This window comes from Cyprinodon tularosa, unplaced genomic scaffold, assembly GCF_016077235.1.
Source record: "Cyprinodon tularosa strain WSP-4 unplaced genomic scaffold, ASM1607723v1 ctg56, whole genome shotgun sequence".
Lineage (NCBI taxonomy): Eukaryota > Metazoa > Chordata > Actinopteri > Cyprinodontiformes > Cyprinodontidae > Cyprinodon > Cyprinodon tularosa.
In genome coordinates, this window is record NW_024039296.1 from 828,465 (window position 1) to 844,936 (window position 16,472).

General features: G+C 40.7%; 1 protein-coding gene and 2 long non-coding RNA genes across 3 annotated transcripts in view; all 3 read left to right on the top strand.

The window, feature by feature from the left end:
- The window catches only part of slc41a2a (solute carrier family 41 member 2a), a 44,342-nt gene that overhangs the window by 16,711 nt on the left and 11,159 nt on the right, over positions 1–16,472 (top strand). Inside the window, exons 6-8 of the mRNA XM_038305573.1 lie at positions 30–176; positions 994–1,141; positions 1,374–1,453. Of these exons, the coding sequence (XP_038161501.1) occupies positions 30–176; positions 994–1,141; positions 1,374–1,453 (375 nt within the window). The remainder of the gene's footprint in view (positions 1–29; positions 177–993; positions 1,142–1,373; positions 1,454–16,472) is intronic.
- Positions 4,686–5,440, top strand: LOC119796823. Its single transcript, XR_005282520.1, has 3 exons — positions 4,686–4,810; positions 4,891–4,932; positions 5,013–5,440. It is a non-coding gene; the product is annotated as an uncharacterized LOC119796823 (long non-coding RNA).
- On the top strand, positions 5,479–5,987 carry LOC119796824. The gene is made up of 3 exons (XR_005282521.1): positions 5,479–5,576; positions 5,690–5,755; positions 5,835–5,987. It is a non-coding gene; the product is annotated as an uncharacterized LOC119796824 (long non-coding RNA).

The following is a 16,472-nucleotide window of genomic DNA, read 5'->3' on the forward strand; positions in this document are numbered from 1 at the left end:
TATTTCTTCTTGTTTTGAACCTTCTTTAGGGATCGTTGTGGTTGGGGTAATCATGGGCTCCAAGCGAATCGGTATCAATCCTGATAACGTGGCCACTCCCTTGGCAGGCAGTTTTGGCGATCTCATCACGCTTGCTCTGTTGGCATCCTTCAGTCAATGGTTCTACTCCATTATGGGTGAGGGGAAAGAGAAAACCTTGGTCTAAAGCAGGGGACTTTAATTCCAGTCCTTAAGGTCTGGTGTCCTGCACTTTTAAGATATGCCATACCCCACCTTACATCAAATCACAAAACCACGCCCAAATTCCAAAGTGACAGCTGAAAGTCCCGCCCAACTGATAAATATATTAATAAAAAAAATTATTTAAAAAATCAAAATTAATAATAATTAATAAAAAATTTATAAAAAATAATGAATTATTTTGATTTTAATAATAACATGTAGGATTATTAAATTATTATTTTAAATTATTTGTATTTATTTATTATATAAAAATTGTTAACACTCCATTTCAACCTCTGCCTGGAGCAGCTCTCTCAAATAATTTAATAATTATAACCATTATTATTCAAATAACATTAATATTATTAATTATTATTAAAAAAATTATCAATTTTTTTATTAATGTTTTGATACATTCTTTATTAAAAGGGGCGGGACATCCGGCTTTCACTTTTGTGATTTGATGTAAGCTGGGGTATAATTTTTTTTACAGGATACAGTCATATTCTCTGGAATACTCCTAAGGACTGCATAATTTGAATGAAGCAGAAACACATCTAAAAGGTGTAGGACATCAGAAGTCAAGGACTTGAAATGAAGAACCCTTATCTAAATGTTTAAACTGTACAAGCAAAAGTAGAGGATTATACACATATACACACAAAAATAAGTTTTTGGCAGATTATGGTAACTTTCAACCCTTTTAACATAATCTAAGCACTGAAAGAACAATGGAAATGGTAATGATGATAATGGTAATTTTTTTGGCAGATTTTTATCCCCATGTGTTATACCTGATGGATCTTCTGTATATGAGTCTGATACCTGTTTGGATGATGATCTCTTCAAAACACCCTGCCAGTCAGATCTTGCTTCGTACAGGCTGGGAACCACTCATTACAGCAATGGTTATCAGCAGGTACTCATTTCTACCGTTTACGCGGTTCATAATTTAGAAATCTTTATTTTTTGCTTGTATGTTTGGGGACTTTGCAACATTAAAATGCAATTTTTTTCAAAAATGTTATCTCTAATTGTAAAGATGGATGGATTAAGATTAGGAATGTATTCCACCTTTCTCTGTTTCTCAAAAGTGTTCTAAGATCTGTATTTGTGTTACAAAATCCACTAACACATTACATGCCCTCTAGTGCTGGAGGGCTAATTCTGGACAAGGCTGTGTCAGATCCAATCTTGATTGGGATTGTAATTTATGCACCTGTCATAAATGGTAAGTTCCTTACATGTTGTTTACAAGACCTCTTTAGTGTCTACATTTAGCAGTCTTCTTTATGCCCTTTATTTCAATTGATGGGCACCACTAATTGGCAGAGACACTTACTCTTATTCTGATTTGTCTATAGGGAGCTAATTTTAATTCTAAGATGGAGAGGCTAAAAAAAACAAAACACTTCCCATTAATATGTGTAACTTCCAAGGTCAGTAAAAAAAAAAAAAAGACTCATCAAATTAACATATTTATTGATTAAGGGGCAGATACAAAATTAATCGATTAAACTTTTGCTAAGAACCCAGGAATCATCTTGCTGCTGGTTCTTTGTAGACACATCCATACACATTTAGAGACCAAGCCCGTTATAAGTTCATGTTAACCACTATAAAGAAATAAGAATGATCTATATTCAAATGTCAAAAAAGCCTGGGTATACACTTGTTAGGATTATTCTCTTTGGGTTATGTGTGAGTTTGTGAAACATTAATTATCTCTTCCTATTGCATGTCAGAACTAATGTTTCTAATTGGGATGATTCCTCTATCACGATAAAAGGTCAACTTCATTCTGCATGTGGCAAAGATTTGGGAATGGAGTGAGAGCGGTGTCCTTGATCTAAAAACAAAGTGTAATTTTTGATAAGGCTGGAGTCATGGATGTCTCCTCATCTGCAAACTTGTATGATATAATGATGTGATGATGTGGCATAGTGGAGTTGTTTAAAACTGTTTCTTTAACTGTAAATCTTGGCCACTTTTTGAGATATGAGCCCAGTTGATAAGCGCTGCCTTCTGCAACGCAAAGCAACTTCCTTGTTCCGAGTTGGATTACAATTTATGTCAAAATCTGCTGTCATGTCTAATGGTTATTAAATACATACATCATGAAGTTTATCCCGAGTGATCTCTTTTCAGGAAAAAGAACTGGAGAGAGAAAGCTTCATGGTGTAGACACAGCTTTTCTTAACACAATGCAATCCAGAGAGGGATAGAAATTTGGGTTGGCGATGGTAGAGACCTGTTGCCAATCCTGCCTTGAACATTTAACCTTTACTTGGAACAATGTTCCTTTTTTTGTGGTTCCTGCTACTGTCCTGATTCATTTACCTTACACCTATGAGTAGTGGTATGCCTTCCCTCTGCATTACCCCCATGACTACAACTCACTCTGGCCCTCTCAGCTACAACAACAACAATACTGTTATAAACCACATAGTAGAACAAGGTGAGGGTCTGAAGGGGCCGAGAGACCAGAAGCACAGAGGATCTCTGGAGCAGGAGCTGCTGCCACTGTTGACATCTGATGGCAAGGAGCTTGTGGCAGCAGAGCAGGCTCAGTCACCGTCAGGGTACTATTGGACCTTGGCAGCGATGAGAAGTAGGATGAGGATGCATCAGTGCAGAGCTTGGTTGGCCCTTGCAGAGGAGAAACAGGCCATGTGAGAGTATACCTGGAGGTGTGCATGCAGAGGATGGAGACTTGAGCATCTTTTTGTTTAAAGGTTAGGTGGCAGATAATTGGACCATAGCTTTATATCCACAGTTGTTCAGTTATCATTAAAATCCTGAGGCTATTAGGCTTGTGTTTATAAGGATCAGTCTTTAAAGAATAATGTATTATTTTCTGAAAATAGAGGCATTTTTACTCTGTGGTGTCTATGCTCATCACTATGAACCAGTGGTCCAGTCTGCTTGACAAGCATTTAAATAAACACTTTAACAGTAGATCAACAATACACCTTATGTCAAAAATGATTAATGATGATGGATGATGACCTTTGACCTCATGTCAAAAATGATGGATGATGATCTATGACCTATGACCTTATGTCAAAAAATGATGGATGGGTTATGTAAATGACATGACCTTATGACATATGAATTATGAACTCTATGTCCCACACCTGATCAAAAGAATTTCTTATAACCCGCAAACTTATGCGCAGTCTGGCATCAATCAATTTCATGAATATAAACATTGTTTTCTTCCCAATCAAAGACAGTCCCCACACATGGACTTTCCCTCCTACCAACCTTCCATCAGACACCCCCATACGCACATACACAAGAACTATGAACTCTATGTCCCACACCTGAACAAAGGATTTTCTTATGACCCACAAACTTATGCGCAGTCTGGCATCAATCAATTTCATGAATATTTCTTCCCAATCAAAGACAGTCCCCACACATGGACTTTCCCTCCTACCAACATTCCATCAGACACCCCCATACGCACATACGCAAGAACTATGAACTCTATGTCCCACACCTGAACAAAGGATTTTCTTATGACCCACAAACTTATGCGCAGTCTGGCATCAATCAATTTCATGAATATTTCTTCCCAATCAAAGACAGTCCCCACACATGGACTTTCCCTCCTACCAACATTCCATCAGACACCCCCATACGCACATACACAAGAACTATGAACTCTATGTCCCACACCTGAACAAAGGATTTTCTTATGACCCACAAACTTAGGCATCTTCACATTTTTGCTCATAAGACATCAACTACACATTTTCCTAAAATTATGCTTAAAAAAAAAAATGTGTTTAAACTATTCCATTTCCTCTATCAAATCTTATTTTATTTTAAATACAGATGTCCTTTCAGCAAGCCTCTGTTTTACTTTCCTAAACGGAATTACTCTCACAGATCAAGCTTTCTTTTGTGTAAAGACCAATGTTTAATTCAGCATTAAAGTATGCGTTACTCACAAATTCACAATCACAATCGGAATTGTTAGTAGGTTTCCTTTTTAAAATTCAATCCAACTAACTTTTCTATCCACACAAAAACCTGCTTTCATGAAGCAACTTTTCATCTTCTCCCTACAGCCATCCCAGCAGACACACACACACACACACACACACACACACACACACACACACACACACACACACACACACACACACACACACACACACACACACACACACACACACACACACACACACACACACACACACACACACACACACACACAGACCCCCCTTCAGAATGAGTGTGAAACAGCAAATTGGTTTACAATGAGGGCTGTAATCAATTATCCGTTTCCTGCATTCTAAAACAGTTACCCCTGTGTTTTTAGGGGATCTAAAACATCATATAATATACAGCTCATCAGATCTAAGGATTTAAGCTTCTACAAAAAGCCCGTATGCATCACCATTCCCATTTTTTAAAAGAGTGTCGGGCAGTCGTCTTCATCATGAAACACAGTAAGTATTTTTTTTTCTACGATATTAGAAAATAAATACATTCTCTTTTTCATTTATTTAATTTCTTGTTTAAGGGCAGATCGTAGTGGCGGAAGTTAATCCTTTAATTCCTTCCATTGTAATAGGTATATATTTTTTCTTTTTAACAAGATCCACTGTTTCTCACATTTTAAAAGCTCTAATTTTTTTTTTCATCTATTTCAAGATTCCGATATCGAGGATTTTCTTATGTCAGACCTCGATTTGGGTAAGACTTTTAATTATAAAGAATATTAAAAACGGGATGGAAAAATAACAATTATTTTACTAAACTTTTTTTTTATCCAGAAACCATCACAGCGACCGAACAACGCTCAAATATTCGGACAGAGAGAGAATTTCTTCCGCAACCAAACAGTTTGCCCCAAAATAATAACAATTCGGCGGCCTACCAAAACGTGCGCCTTCCTCCTTATGTTCCTCGGACCTTCCATCCGCAGACTGTACAGGGGACGCTGCAGCCCGGGTCACTTCAATCATCTCCTCTACACACCCCCAGCTCCGTCTGGCCGGTTCATCAAACGCTTCGGACCGACAGCCAGCCTGCTATTGCGTCCCACGCCGCAGCGCATCCCCCAGGGTTTCGACCCGTCAGCCAGCCGGGTGCTCTGTCTCCTCAGCTCCCAGGCTCTCGCTCGACCAGCCACCAAAGTTCCGAGCACATCGCGGAAGCTGGGACGGAGGGGAGTGCAGCCCAGGAGGGGAGCGCTCCACAGCCGCCTTGGTCTATCAGCCAGCCGGTGCTCTCACCTCAAGCCGGGCGGGTCGAACAAATCGCAGAACCAGGGTCGGAGGGAGCTGCGGTCCAGACGGGGAGTGATTTACACGCGAATGGAGAAAGAGACAGTTGGGGTAAGCTTAAAAAATAAATAAATAAATAAATATATTTTATCTTAGTCCCGTGTGATGAATATACGCCGGTCATATATAAAAAAGTAAATAAATTATTAACTTTTTTCTCGCAGACACAGCCATTCTGAATGAAAGATCTGATCAGCCAGCTTGTAGTTCAACACCAACAGAAGCCGATGGTAAGAAAAATTAAAATAAATTAATTCTTAGTTTTATTATCATATAACCATATATATTTTTCTTTGTTTTTTCTGTTAGACTCTCAGCCTCTCGCTAAAAAGAAGGTATTGAAAGTCCGGCGTTCTAACAAACGGAGAAAAGAAAGTAATGAAAGATCTGATCGGCCAGCCGAAGCCGGTGGTAAGAAAAATTAAAATAAAATAATTCTTAGTTTTATTATCATATAATCATATATATTTTTCTCTGTTAGACTCTAACCCTCTCGCTACAAGGAAGGCATTGAAATTCCGGCGTTCTTCAAATCAGAGAAAAGAAAGTAAATAGCCTTTTTATTTATTTAGTTATTTGTTAGGATTTTTATTTTTTAAGTACGTCTTACTAAAGTGCGTTATTTTTTTTTTTTTCCTCAGCAGGAAAACGAAGGAAGTGCTCCGCCATAAACATACAGTCAGCCGGTGTAGGTACCAGATTGACTCGGGCTGCCAGATTGACTCGGGGGCCTGCGCCTTTTGAGATGCGTCAGAGCGTCCGCCATCTTAAATGTGGCAAATCTGCAGTTTCTCAGTCACTTAAACAGTATCAGAGGGACTTTAATCTCTGAATATACTTTGTATTCGTAGTATTTTTGGTTTTGTAATATTACAAGTTTATTTTTTGTATCCCTTTAGCTTCATTCTCCTGAATTTATTCTCGTTACAAATGCAGACCGCGGGCTCAATGTAGTTTGTTTGAGTGGCATTGCCATAATGTCACGTCATCGGGAGGCGCAAGGCCCATGGCGAATTCGGTGACGTCATCAGAAGGCGCAGGGACCATGGAGAATGTCTTCGTAAAATTGTCCGTTTACAAACAGCAATCCCGCTTTCGAATAAAACCTACACCCCGCTATAATTACTTTAGTAAGCTGTCCAGACCAATCAAAATGTTTTGCGCAATTGTGCAAACGTTAAAACAATTATGTATTGTGACGTCATCAAAAGGCGCAGGCCCCCGAGTCAATCTGGCAGCCCGAGTCAATCTGGGCGCTGTTGCCGCGCCGCTGATCCAACACACGGCGCAAGGGGAAGCCCCGGGAGTTGTAGTCCAGGATATAGCGGAAGCCGGAAGTGGCGGCGAGGTTGTAGTCCACGAAACCGGAAGCGGTGGAGAAGATCGGGAAACCGGAAGTGGCGGTGACGTTGTAGTCCAGGAACCCGATAATGGCGGAGAAAATGTAGTCCAGGATATACCGGAAGCAGGAAGTGGTGAAGAAGATCAAAAAATTGAAAATACGATTCAAGAAAGATCTGACCAGCCATCTTGTAGTTCAACACCCGAAACCAAAGGTAAGAAAATAAAATAATAATAATAATAATTGTGAGATTTAATATCATTTAAACGTATTTATATATTTTTCACTCTCTTAGACTCACCCCTTCTCGCTATATTGAGCAGACTGAGAAATGAAGGTAAATACTATTTATTTATTTATTAAGTTTTATTATAAGTCAATCTTAGTAATTCGTTTTATTTATTTTTTTCCTCAGTAAGAAATCGATTCGGCCAGTCCAGCATTCGCATCAGAGAAGAATCCAGACACCTGGCTTTTCACACATTGACGGCTGTGAGCGAGCTTCTTTCTGCAGCCGGCAACCGAGAACAAGTTCCCGAGCGCCTGGTTTTTCAGGCATTGGCAGCTGTCGGCGAACTTCTGACTGCACCAGGCAACCAAGAAGACCCCGGCTTCCGTTTGTCCATCTTGGTGAATATGTGCTATATAATGAGGAACATTCTTGGATGAAAAAAAAAAAGTCTAGTGAATAATCATGTCTGACCCGCATCTATCTCAGTCAAACACATCTCCGAATGTTTCTCCTTCTCAAAGTCAAAAGTCAAAGTCAAAAAGCCTTTATTGTCATTATATTCTGTGACAGATACAATGAGATTTGGGACTTCCATAACAGCTACCGTGAAATAAAAATAAAATAAAATATATAAAATATATAGATATATTAAAAGGAAAATGAAAAGGAAATGTAAACAGTTACAAAAAATATATATAAATATATTAAAGGAAATGTAAACAGTGAAAAGGAAATGTAAACAGTGAAAAGGAAATGTAAACAGTACTGGCACAGATTGTGGGGGGGGGGATAGTGCAAAACAGGTGTAAAGTGACCGACAGTGCAGGTCGGAGTTGAGGGGGGGCAATGGCTTGGGGAATAATGCAAACCAGGTGAAAAGTGTCCGTCAGTGCAGGTCGGAGTTGAGGGCGGCAATGGCTCGGGGGAAGAAACTGTTCTTGAGTCTGTTTGTCCTGATCCTCATTTGCCTGTAGCGCCTTCCAGAGGGCAACAGGTCAAACAGGGTGGAGCCAGGGTGGGAGCTGTCCTTGGAGATGGCCCTGGCTCTGCTGAGGCACCGGGTGGAGTAAATGTCTGCCAGGGAGGGGAGAGGGCGACCGATAATCCTCTGCGCCGCCTTTATCACCCTCTGCAGCCTCTCCCTGTCGGCAGCGGTGGAGCTGCCGAACCATACTATGATGCAGTAGGTCAGCAAGCTCTCGATGGAGGAGCGGTAGAAGGCCAGCAGCAGATCAGAGTTGAGGTTGTACCTTCTGAGGATTCTCAGGAAGTGTAACCTTTGCCGGGCCTTCTTGATGATGGTGGTGATGTTCTCTGACCAGGTGATGCGGTCAGAGATGTGGACGCCGAGGTATTTGACGCTGTGAACCCTCTCCACCTGCTCGCCGTTGATGAAGAGGGGAGCTGGCTCAGGGCTGTGCCTCCTGAAGTCTATGATGAGCTCGTTGGTTTTCTTGGTGTTCAGAGTCAGATTGTTCTCTGAGCACCAATCAGCCAGCTTCAGGACCTCCTCTCTGTAGGCGGCCTCGTCACCCCTGGAGATGAGACCGACCACAGCGGTATCGTCGGCGTACTTGATGATCCGGTTGTGGTTGTGGATCGGTCTGCAATCGTGGGTGTAGAGGCAGAAGAGGACGGGGCTCAGCACACAGCCCTGTGGGGAGCCGATGCTCAGCGTGCGGGTGGAGGAGAGGTGGGGCCAACTCTCACAGCCTGGGGTCGGTCGGTCAGGAAGTTGTTAATCCAGGCACATGTGAGAGGGGGGAGTCCAAGGGAGCCCAGTTTGATGATGAGTCTGTCCGGGAGGATGGTGTTAAAGGCCGAGCTGTAATCCACAAAGAGCATCCGGACGTAGCTCTGCTGCTGCTCCAGGTGGTTCACAGCAGAGTGGAGAGCCACGGCAACGGCGTCCTCTGTGGAACGGTTGGCCCGGTATGCAAACTGTTGGGGATCCAGGTGTGGGGGGAGACAAAATGCAGCACAACCAGATTCTTTAGATGAAGCGGTTTTACAGAATTTGCGAAATATTGCCGATGATATAAGCCCATTAAGTGATGCCGGTTCGCCTTTAATTCCGACCTCTCCCTTAGAAGATACATTTCTTTCTCACAGTCCGCCTCCGCAGCAAGAAAATCATCTAGAACGCTTAATTAGCTTGGAGCAAGCTCTGAGGGAATTATCCAGACATTCTCCTTCTAGTGAAAATCTTTTTCCGTTAAACCATCCCCTCCCTTCTCAAAATGTTATTCAATCCGGCGGTGGGGGAGGAGTACAAACCCTAAACAGAGGAAATTTTAACAATGTGGAAATTAGGGAACGGCTTTCACTAAATCAGAATGGTTCAGAGGGAGATTTAGCAGAAATATTCCTCAGCATGATGAATGTCTTATCCAATCTGGCTGAAAGAATAAGACCGCTCGCATCTAGAAATGATGTCATACAACTTGAACTAGTAACCGATGGTGGGTCTCATCACACAAACTTTATCGTAAATGATAATGGGGAAAATATCATGGAGGAACTTGAAAAATTTATGGATACTTTGGTACAATCTAATACCGCAATAACCGAAGAGGATAATGTGGAATTCATTCTCCAGCTGATTCGGAATCCTTACGGGGGTGGCAGACTAAAACTTGAAAAAATTGTAGACCGAGAATTAATAAAAAGAAAGAGAAGACATTTAATCGTGATTAATGATGACGGCGATCAACTTTGCTTTGCAAAAAATTTAGCCTGTTTAGCATATCCGAATCTCTCCCACATAGAGGTTTGTGTGCCATTTGAAATATCAATGCAACGTTCATAAGCTGTATGTAACGCAATTTCGTTCTGTATGCACCCTGTGCATACAAAATGACAAATAAAGAAGTCTCTAAGTCTAAGTCTCTCTAAGTCATCAGGCTAGAGCGTGGCAAAGGCAGGCGGGACTTTCTGATCAAACACCAGTTTCCTTTTCAGATGTCAAAACATTTGAAGAAATCTTAAACAGAAAGATTGTGATATATTATCGCTCAGTAAACGAAAGCCCTCTTTCTAAATTTGAGACAGATTTTTCAGACAGATCAAGACCCCTTTTCTTGTTTCTATTCAACCAACATTATTACGGAATCAAATCCTTAACAGGTTTTCTGGGTGCCCATTACGTATGCGATTATTGCTTTTCCCCTTTTGTAAATAAAGACAGACATTCCTGTCGGGGATATTGTCCCGTCTGCAACGATCCAAGCTGTACTCAGCATGAATCCTCACCAGTTTTATGCCCCGACTGCAATTTGACTTGTCGCAATCAGATCTGTTATGTGAAACATAAAATCAAAAAAGAAAGACCGATAGCAAAAACACAGGCCAGTAATTGTGAGATGCATAAATTATGTCTAAAGTGTGGAAGAAAATATTATATTCCCATCTCTACTACCGGCAAACCCCATGTATGTCTACCTCGAAAATGTCGCATATGCGGACAGAAACTATCTCCAGATTTGGGTGAGGGAGAGCACCAGTGTTTCATTCAACCCTGTCAGAAAGATGAAAAACTAGAGGAGAAATTAGTTTTTTTTGACATTGAGACCTTTGTTAACGAGGAAAGCAAACATGTTCCTTTCCTCGTCTGTGCAAAAGATTCAACGGGAAAAGAATGGTCCTCCTTTGGTCTGAAATGCGTTCAAGATTTTATTCTCCACTTTCGAAGACCAATGTTTTCCAAATTTGTCTTTTTGGCGCACAACGGTAGATCTTTTGACTATTATTTGGTTCTGAATGCCATGGTTCAGATGGGAATAAAACCTCGCATCATTATGCAAGGTTGTAAAATTCTCAGTTTTATCGACCCAGACTATGGTTTGAATTTTATAGATAGTCTTTCATTTCTACCTATGAAACTCAGTGCCATGCCGAAAGCTTTAGGCTTTAACGATAAAAGTAAAGGTTTCTTTCCACACAAATTTTCATCCCAACAAAATTTGAAATACGTCGGCCCGCTTCCCCCACCACACGCCTACGGAATAGAAAATATGTCACCGCCTGAAAAAGAAAAGTTTTTGAACTGGTACATAAGCGCTTCTGCTTCCCCATTCTCTTTTGAAAAAGAGGCAATGTACTACTGTAAAAACGATGTTGAAATCCTTTCTCAAGGCTGCAAAAAATTTAGAGAGCAGTTCTTTAGCGATACCCATATAGATCCATTTTCTCGCATTACAATCGCCTCGGCGTGCATGAAGACTTTTCAGGCAAATTTCCTGACTTCAAATACGCTGGCAATACCCGATCCGCTCGGGTATCGCGGACAGACAAAGCCGTACTCAAATGGATCGTTCGAATGGCTGGAATACTTGGCTTTTTCCAGAAACATCTTCATCCAACACGCCCTTTATTTAGGGGAGAAAAGAGTAGGGTCGTATTTTTTGGACGGTTACGCCGAAATAGGCGACGTCAAGTACGGTTTTGAATACTTTGGCTGTCTGTTCCACGGTTGCCCTTCCTGTTTTAATCCTTTGTCCATTTGTCCGTTAAGAGGCGCGAGCTACGAAGAAATCTTTGCAGCCACCCTCCAAAGAAAGCAGATTCTGGAATCGCTTCACGGTCTAAAACTTGAAGTCATTTGGGAGCATGATTGGGAAAAGAAAAAAAGAAACTGCGCCGCCGTTAAAGAATTTGTTCAAAACAGTTCCCTGCCTGAACCTCTGTTCCCCAGAGATGCTCTGTTTGGAGGCAGAACCAACGCCGTCACGTTGAAATATTCTGCCGCTCCAGATGAGATTGTGGCTTACCAAGACGTCATCTCGTTATATCCCTCCGTTATGAAAATGCACTACTTCCCTGTAGGGCATCCAAAGATCATTTACGACAACTTTGATGATCCCGCAAACTATTTCGGGTTCGTCAAAGCTATCGTTTCCCCACCACGAGGTCTGCTCTTTCCAATTCTTCCCTTTAAGACCGAAAAAGGTAAATTGGTTTTCACTCTGTGCCGCACCTGCGCTCATCTCAATAACCAGAAAGAACCTTGCAATCACAACGAAGAAGAAAGAGCCCTAAAGGGAACATGGGTTTCTGTCGAGCTTAATAAAGCCTTACAGCACGGGTATAGGGTTGAAAAGATCCTCGCTGTATGGCATTTTGAAAAACAACGTAATTACATTTTTGACCAATATATAAATACTTTTCTAAAGTGCAAACAGGAATCATCCGGTTTTCCCGCCGACGTGAGCGATGAAGAGGGGAAACAGCGATACATGGCAGATTTCCTGAAGAACGAAGGTATTCAACTAGAATATTCAAAAATTGAGACAAATCCGGCAAAAAGACAAGTGGCAAAGTTATGTCTCAACAGTCTTTGGGGAAAGTTTGCTCAGAAAAATGATCAGACCCAGACCAACATCTTATCAGAACCGCAGGAATTTTTTGAACTGTTGTTTTCAGGGAACAAACATGTGAAATATTTTCACTTTCTGAATCCTGAAAACGTGCTTGTTCAATGGGAATGGACAAAAAAATCTATTAGTCCCCCAAACAGAACTAACAACGTCTTTATCGCGGCGTTCACTACGGCCTACGCTAGATTAAAACTGTTGAGTTACCTTCAAAAGCTGCAAGACAGAGTTTTGTATTTTGACACAGACAGTATAATCTACGTTACCAAAAAGGGTCAGACTCCGCTGGAAACGGGGAATTATTTGGGGCAATTAAGCGATGAGTTAAACGGGGATAGCATAGAACATTTTGTGTCCACAGGTCCAAAGAGTTATGCGTATCAGACCCGTCAGAAAAAAGTGGTTTTGAAAGCAAAAGGCATAACACGAAACATGCGGGCTTCTGAAAATGTCAATTTTGAGAGCATGAAGAGGCTGGTTGATGCTTTTCTCCAGGGTCAGGAGACTGCTTCTATAGGGATTCCTCAGCAAACCATTAGACGTGATAAAAGCGGGTTTCACTTGAAGAATGCATCATTCATGAAAACATTTCGGGTTGTGTATGACAAGAGAAGACTGTTTAATTGCGGTAAAACCCTTCCTTTTGGATACTAGATTGTAGTGGAAAAAAAAAAAATGTCTTTTTTTACTGAGCCAAAAGAAGTTCATTTTGATTTTAGACTAAACTGTCCTTTTTCTGCAATCATTTCTGGCCCGTCTGGAGCGGGTAAAAGCTTTTTTGTCAAAATGATGATGGATAATCTCGAAGATGTTTTAAACTGTGTACCAGAAAATGTTGTCTGGATTTATACTTCATTTCAAAGTTTGTACGCTGATTTGCAAAGAAGAAATAAAAGAATTAAGTTTGTGAACGGTCTCCCATCTTCATTTCAAGACGAGGAATTATTTCCTCCGGATAAATCTCATCTGGTAATTCTAGACGACCTCATCTTTCAGGCTGGAGAAAGTGAACAGGTGGCCAAGATATTCACACAGTTTCGACACCACGCCAACATGAGCGTAATACTAATTACGCAAAATGTGTTTCAGCAAGGAAAGTTTAGTCGAACCATTAGCTTGAATGCTAACTATATGATTCTATTTAAAAGTCCGAGAGATAAACTCCAAATCAATATATTAGCCCGCCAAATTTTCCCATCCCAGAAGGATTTTTTGCCTGGAGAGTTTTGAAGACGCTACCAGTCAGCCTTCTTTTGGATATGTAATCGTAGATCTATACACCAAATGTCCAGATGAGTATAGGACTGAAAACAGGATTACCTTCCTCCACCAGTGGCCCCGTCTTCTATTCTCCCCAGATCAAAGTAGGTGGTTACTATTTGATCAGGTGCCGCGTATAAAAAGAAACGCGCCTTTAATAAAGCTCTGTACCACGCTACTCCTCAGAAACGTTAAAAGATATTTGGCACATTGCTACCCGACTTTCTCCAAGTCTGTGTGAAATTTCTCTCAATATTTTAAAAGGAAATATCAAAGTTATCTCTTTCAACAGTCAAAAATTGAAAAAGCAAAAAAAGTTAGTGTCAGACTACTGGCGGATAAACGGGGGGTCGGTGCGGGGGTGGGGGTAGGGTGGGGGGGTCGGTAGGAATAAAACGGAAAGCGGACCTGCCATCAAATCTCAGAAAAAAAGGGGGGGGGATTTATTCTCCCAATCTTGGGGGAGCTTTAGCGCCCTACTTTGTGGTTGACAGTAATTAATTGGTTTTGGTGGAATTGCCAGACAGGAGGAAATGGAAATAATGGCGCTTAGCTTAGAACATCCCAAAAAAATGTACCGGGTTTTCACCCCCCCACCCACCAGTTTTAAAAAGTCTGTCTGCCATCCTGAGCCAGCAGGGGATGATACATGTCTTTTTGTCTGACGGCCCAGAGGGAGGATGGATTGTTTAAGTTATTGACTATTGTATTTGGTTTGAATAGGAGATTAGTATTGGATATGATAATGATATAAATGGTATCGGAAAATAGTATAAATTATGAGGTTTGTTTGGGATATGTAAACGGGATTTAACCCTCACTTACGAAAAAAAAAGATTAATTATTGAAATATGAGGCTTTGCTACAGCGAGTATCTGACCTTGATCAAGCAAACTAAAGGTCGGTTTAGAGGAACCTCGTTGATGGGTCTATTTCTATTTCGTCACGAGGGAGGCAGAGAGGGGTAAAGAGGCAGGAAAAGAAGGGAAAGGAGGCAAGGGAAAGGAAAAAGGGGGGAAAAAAAAGGGAAAACAGGAGGAAAAAAGAAGCCGGATCTCCGTAACCTGTAATGATTAGGCCAGCGGTCCGAAATGGGATATGAAAAAAGTTGTATGCAAAACGAATTGAAGTTTGATTGATGAATTTGAAACAGCCGGCGAAGCGAAGTGATTTGATATGGATTAATATAATTATAGTATTAAAAAGCCCTTTCCGCAAAAACGAGAAAAAAAAAGGAGCCGCGAAAGAAAAAACAAAATAAAAGCAAAATATCAAAAAAGGAAAAGAAAAATGCCGAGTGGGTGTGTACCATTTCATTTTAAGGGGGAAAACTTTCTCAGGAATTAATAATGGGGGACACACTGGACCTCGCAATAAGACGAAGAAGTATATTCTTTTCAAGGAAGCCCGCCGTCAAAAGGGTCTCCAATTTAATAGATGTATATTAATAGAACCTTACAATTCCCTTATAAAAATAAAGGGACATTAAACCTAACGGGATGGATGGAATATTTTTTTCCTACAGTAGTTTGGATCGATTATTAAAAACATTCCTAATAGGGTATGTACTTGTGGTGAATAACCCACCACGCCACAGCAACCAGTGACACTAAATACGTGATCTCGTGCTCAAGTAGTCGAACAAGAAAAGAAAAAAAAAAACTCACAGTTAGGAGTGGTTGTGACGGAAGAGACTAGCAAAAGAGACTGAGAACAGGCAGGGTGTAAATGAGAGAGAAAGAGAATTTTAATTATCTTTCTCATATTACTCCTGGAAACGTAAGGAAAGGAAAAAGGAATCGGGTTGATAATGTGAGGCGAGGAGCAGGTAGAGGAGTAAAGTAATGTGAGGAATTAGTGGAGAAGATGAGCTTATGGAGCAAGAGTGGAGGGCGAGACAAAGAATATGCCTGAACGATGCCCATGTGCTGTACGTCAGTAAATAATCCTTGCAAGAAGAAAGAACACATGCGAGTCCGGCATGGATCACGGGATCACCTTTGTACCCATAGATATCTGATGCTTGTTAAATAAAATAACTCCGTACGCTCTATATGGATTATCAATAAAGTAAATTTATTGAAATCTTATTTCAAGCATTCATTCGATTATTTTTGCCCCCAAATACGATAACTTTTAGTGTATAACAATGTTCTTTAAACATTATTAAAGAACACGTGATGTTTTGTTTTCTTGTGCGACTTGATCAAGAGTTAATGGAGCCGAATGTAATACTGATTATTCGCAATATCATCGGTTGATGTGTAATTTTAGTGACAAAGTTTGAAACCATGGTAAATCATTGTTTTAAAACGTTTAATCATTATATTAACAAGCTTAAGAATCTTCGCATCATTGGGAAAAAAACCGCCATGCTCTATGACATAGGTAGAATATCACAATGTGACCACAAAGATTGAAAAGAATATGTTTGTAGTTGCTGATCGTGTGTTACATTATTTTAGACGATCTTTCTTTCAAAAATGAAAATAAAAAAATTGCTGGGAGGGTGGTTAGAAGCCTAATTAGGCTGGAAGCAGCAGTATGAATCAAAAAAAAGTAGATTTTTCCGTTCTTTTTCCAACGGTCACAGGAGCCCAAAAAAGTAGTTACCCCGGCATGTGTGAGAAGGAGGTGTGTGTTAACGATAAAGTATAGCGTGGTATCGCGTAAGATGGCGTAGCAGCTGGTGAGTTGATCGCAGGCAACAGACTGCCTCCCAAAAGACACGTCAGCACACC